The 5,578-nt window shown below is 36.9% G+C and overlaps 1 protein-coding gene across 1 annotated transcript; it reads left to right on the top strand.

The window, feature by feature from the left end:
- Nucleotides 1-364: 364 nt before the first annotated feature.
- Nucleotides 365-1,297, top strand: LOC309550342 (olfactory receptor 5AP2-like; the record flags this gene model as incomplete). Its single annotated transcript, XM_082250739.1, has 1 exon — nt 365-1,297. The coding sequence occupies one exon, from the start codon at nt 365-367 to the stop codon at nt 1,295-1,297; it is 933 nt and encodes a 310-aa protein (XP_082106865.1).
- Between the last annotated feature and the right edge of the window lie 4,281 nt (nt 1,298-5,578).

Below are 5,578 nucleotides of genomic sequence, written 5' to 3'. Positions count from 1 at the left end.
AGTTTATGTTTTGGGTGAACTTTACACTTTGATGTAATCCCAATGATTTTTTAATTCCTGAAGTATCAAGCTATGATTAGCACACTAGCTGTTGCAAATTGTGCAATCTCAGGTGATATTTGACCGCAAATTCAGTGATGGCAGTCTATATAGCAGATGAAAATCAGAGATGATTTAGGCCTTACAATTAGTGCAAGAACTTAAGCAGTTCATTTTTAAAACAAGGGAATACCACATGGACATAACCTGATAGTTTGTAAGTTTACTGGTAGGTTTTCCCTCATATAGATCTTTCTTAATCTGTGCTTAATTCCACAAAGTGTTCAACTTTAGGACAATTAAATATTATTAGAATAGGGTGACCATGGCAGCTGAGAACCAAAGTATAGTAATAGAATTCATTCTTCTTGGGCTTACTGACAATCCCAACTTACAACTTTGGCTGTTTCAGTTATTTTCATTTGTCTACATGACCACTCTGGCCGGAAACATTCTCCTTATAGTGGCCGTCAGAACAGATTACCATTTACACAACTCTATGTATTTATTTCTTTCTAATTTGTCCTTCTTGGACATCTGTTATACATCAATTATTGTGCCCAAGATGCTACTAAATATTGTTTTGTCAACAAAAACTATTTCATATACTGGTTGTGTTCTTCAGGTTTACTTTTATCTTCTCATGGGAGAGACAGAGTGCATCCTATTGGCTTTCATGGCCTATGACCGATATGTGGCTATCTGCAATCCCTTACGTTACAATGTTATTATGAATATAGTCTTCTGTTCAAGGATGATTGGGGTGTCCTGGACAGCTGGTGTTAGTATAGCCTCCATTGATATATATTTTATATGCCAGTTAACGTTCTGTGGACCTATTACCATCAACCACTTCTTTTGCGAAACTCCATCCTTACTTGAGCTATCTTGTGGGGACATCTCTGTGAACAACATTGTAACTTTGGTTGGTGGGTCCATATTGCTTCTTATTCCCTTGTGCCTCATCCTCTTTTCATACATAAACATTTTCTTAGTCATTGTGAAACTTCCTTCTGGGCGATACAAAGCCTTCTCTACATGCATATCCCATCTTATCGTGGTGACCATCTTCTATGGAACGGCCATATTCATGTACATGAGACCGAGGTATTCAGATACCGAAGTGACAGACAAGATGGTGTCAGTGTTCTATACAATTTTTACACCAATGTTAAACCCTTTAATCTATAGCCTAAGAAATAAAGATGTTCAAAAGGCTCTTAGACATTTAAGAAGAAGTACAATTGTACTACGATGACAAGCCTAACTATGGATAAACCTTCTGACAGCTGTTGTTTCATCAGACCCAAATCAGGAACTAGCTTAAATTCTGGAGAGGTTTAGAGATTAAAGAATAAAATGTGCCAAAAAAAAGTTAAGGGATTTCATTAACTGCAGCAAAACAAACATCTTCACCAAGAAGAATGTAATGTTAAAGTGGTTGTTAAGACACTTGCAGGACTTTGTGTAATCCTGTTTGTCTCCTAAGCCTGTGTGCCTCTGTCTCTGTGTTTTATTAAAAAAAAAATGCTGTATATACCTGATTTCAGTGTGGTGGTCAGCGATCACATGACTGGCTGGCTCTCTCTCCTCTCCCTGTCTGACAGCTGCAGGGGACGGGGCCGAGATTCTTCTGCTAACGCCACTCGGGAGGAGAGAGAGACATAGCCAGCCGGTCACGAGATCGCCAAGCAGCACATTAAAATAAGGTATATACAGCATTTTTAAAACACAGAGACAGAGGCACACAAGCTTAAGAGAAAAACAGGATTATATAACACATGAACTGTTGTAAGGGCAGCAGGACATGGAGCTGACAGGGAGGGAGGGGAGGGGGGAGAAGGACACAGGAGAGCAGAGAGCAGGGTTGTGGATGACCGAGGCACCTACACTTCCCACGGTGTCAGGGCTCAGCAGCCATGATATACCGTGGTCAGTGTAAAGAGGGGAGGGCAGAAACTGTCAGGATCAGCTATCTATCTATCTATCTATCTATCTATCTATCTATCTATCTATCTATCTATCTATCTATCTATCTATCTATCTATCATAAAGTGTCCTTGATATCTGAGGCTACAGCTCTTAGATTGTCTAGGCTAGGAGCCGCTATGGCATGCAGAGCAGTGGCGACAGGGGCTGAGTGAAAGGATTGAGAAGGACTGCCGCTCTCTAGGCATGGAGTGCCACTAGAGTGCGGTGCTGCGGTCTCTGTGTCCTGGGGTTGAGACCTGAATAGTTCAGGTATATTACGGCTGAGCTGCGTCCCTGAGGATAAGCGGGATGTTGAGGCGAATTAGGAGGCTATCTTCATCCGGGTCCAGACCAAGCCCCCCCTATAAACATTTTAACACTCTAAATTCTAATTTTTTGCTTTTCTTTTACATTTCTTTTTCAATATTTTGAAAAATATTGTTACCTCTAGAAATATGGGAGAACTTTAAAACAAAGACATACTGATAGTTCAATCTCAATAAGGGAGAAAAAATAAATCTTTCACAAGGCAAATAAGAATTTAGGGAATTAAGCTGCCTCAGGAGGGACCGCTACTAGAATAAAAATCCTGCAGACTAGGTATAATTGCACTTAGAAGCCCTGTGCGGAAGACAACACATTACATTTTTAATTTAATTTTAAAGCAAAAGAATTAGCTGTACTAGAAAAAACAACATTTACCATTGTTCATATTAAATTTGAGGAAAAATGCAGTAGTAAAACATTTTTTGTAAAACATTTAAAATCAACATTTTTAAAATTACTTTGAATTAGGATCCTATCAGGACTATTTCAGTTAGGGCTGTAATCTAAAAGAAAAAAAACTCAGTTTTAACTGTTATAATCACTCTAAAGTAAGTATAACATAAAAGTTTATTTTGTTTTTGTTTTTTTAATTGTTAACTGTCTTTTTTGATACTGAAAAACTTACCATGAATTAATATATATTTTCTGTTATTATATATATATATATATATATATACTGTATATATACTGTACATATATTTCTTTTTCGTTCAAATGAACTCTTTTGTAACCCTCTTGTATTTTATTGTATTGCAACTTTAATGTCCCCCTTTATATTTTAAAGTGTTGCACAAACTGTTGACGATATATAAATCCTGCATTATATTAATAATAATACCATAAATGCAATCACTTAAGTCTAATATATGCTTTAACATGTTAATGTAAGCTTACATTTTTTCTATATTTTTTTATCTGCAGTTTTCATTAAGCAAATTGTGAAAAAAATAACAAAAAATCTCCACTGTCCCTCGAAAATTAAAATAGTGTTCCACCCAAAATTAATAAAAACGAATTGGCTTCAGGTATTCAATAAAATCACAATATACTCCTATTAATATAGTGTTGAACAGCTCAGTAAAACAAAAACAACATAAAAACACATATAAGAAAAATCGTATTCACTATACTCTGTAAACTAATGCAAATACAGTATAACTGCAATGAAATTAATAAAAAAAATATGTATATTTTCCAATAGTGTAAACTTCAGATATAATGTGATAAGCTAAAAAAACAACAACAACAAAAAACCCTGTGCTTCACCCAAAAATATAAATAATGTCTCAGCCAAAAACTAATAAATGCAAAATTAGAACCAGAATACAGTGTGCAACATTATCTTATGATCCTATTAACTGCTTGCCTACCGGGCACTTTTACCCCCCTTCCTGCCCAGGCCAATTTTCAGCTTTCAACACTGTCACACTTTGAATGACAATTGTGCCGTTGTGCAACACTGTACCCAAATGAAATTTTTATAATTTTTTTTTGACAAATAGAGCTTTCTTTTGGTGCTATTTATTCACCACTAGGTTGTTTTTTTTTTTTGCTGAACAAATGAAAAAAGAACAAAAGAAACATTTTCATAGTTTGTTATAACATTTTGCAAACAGGTAATTTTTCTCCCTTACTGTTGTGCGCTGTCGAGGCTGCACTGATGGGCACTGATAGGCTGAACTGATGAGGCGGCACTGATGGGCACTGATAGGTGACACCCCATTTCTCTTTTTACACTTCCAGACAGTAAAGAAAGCCAATAACCAGCTTGTGTTTACTTCCGTGATCAGCTGTCATTGGACAGTGGTAAAGGACCACTATTATTGGCCATTTACCCTGATCTGTGATCAGCTCAGTCCAAAGACCCCCCACCCCGGTGCACCACAGGGGGTGCGCAGGCAGCCACGATCACGTGAGGATGTCAATGGATGCTCTCCTGGCAAACTTAACCTTCTTAGTGTTCAACAAAAAAGTTTAGAGGTGCAGACTTCAAATATAATAAAATGCCAGACTACTGGATCTGTGCATAAAAAGTTCTCTGAACAAATGTGAAACACATTTGCACAGCTCCACTAAAATTTGCTGTATTTTGTATTAAAGAACTATCTTGTATGATTCTAAGCGCCATTTAGTGGCCATAATGTGGTATTTGTTTTTAAATATCGCAATCAGTAAAAAGGGAATTTAGGCCAGTAGATGGCAATTATACACGAGGTAGCGCTGTAACACAGAATATGCAAATTTTGTTGTAGCTGTGTGGATGTGTGTCACATAGGCCCCCTATATTTGAAGTCTACACCTGTGGAGCCTATTGCTGGATACCTACTGGAAAAAGGACTGCACCAACAATGGACAACTAGACTGAAACAGCTGTGTGCCATTTACAGTAAGTTACTCTGCAACAACCATTCTCAACCAGGGTTCCACGGCACCCTAGTGTTCCTCCAGAGATTCAAACAAACAACAATTAATTGCAGTGCTCACTAGTGTAGAAAACCCAAAATACTGTATACTTAATAAACTCATTGCATACTTTTGGGTCACATTTAAAAAAAGGAACACTATTGTATAATTTTGAAAAGTAGGACTTTTATGCTTTTTAGTTACTATTGTGAAATTATGGAACTGATGTATGTTTTCCCCTATAGTGATTTTTTTTTATTTTTTATTGAGTATACTGTATAATAGGTTTTCAATACTAATGAGTGCTTTACTTAGTTTTTATTTGTGTAGTTGATTTATTTGTGTTAGAATAGCACATAAAGTGCTTGTACAGCTCACACTTATTGAGTTCATATACTCTGACTTTTTAGCACGGGAGGGCATTTTTAAATAATGTTTTGTTCCTCTGAATAATGCTAGGGGTTCCTCAGGGTATGATCAAGGTGTGACTGATTAACCTCCAATTTCATGATTACTGTATAGTTCCAAGTCTATTTAGCTAAACAAGTAGCATGACTCCATTATATTTTTAGTTGTCTGTAAGGGTGACCCACTGACCTCCGCTGCAAGGGTTGCGTCCTTCCTACTGACCTCCAATGTAAGCCACAAAGAAGGGGTTTTAGCACGGGTTCCCCCTAATCTGAAATCTATTTAAGGGGTTCCTTTGGGGTAAAAAAGGTTGAGAAAGGGAGCTCTACAATAAAAAGCTGTATCTGCGTTGTAAATCAGCAGTCATGGAAGCACAGTTGACTCTGTAGCATAAAGGAAAGGAAATGTGGAATAATAAACAAAGCTCCCA

The sequence above is a fragment of the Pelophylax lessonae genome (genome assembly GCF_965119305.1).
Source record: "Pelophylax lessonae genome assembly, chromosome: 3".
In the NCBI taxonomy this organism is placed as follows: domain Eukaryota; kingdom Metazoa; phylum Chordata; class Amphibia; order Anura; family Ranidae; genus Pelophylax; species Pelophylax lessonae.
This window is presented reverse-complemented; position numbering and strand designations above follow the sequence as displayed.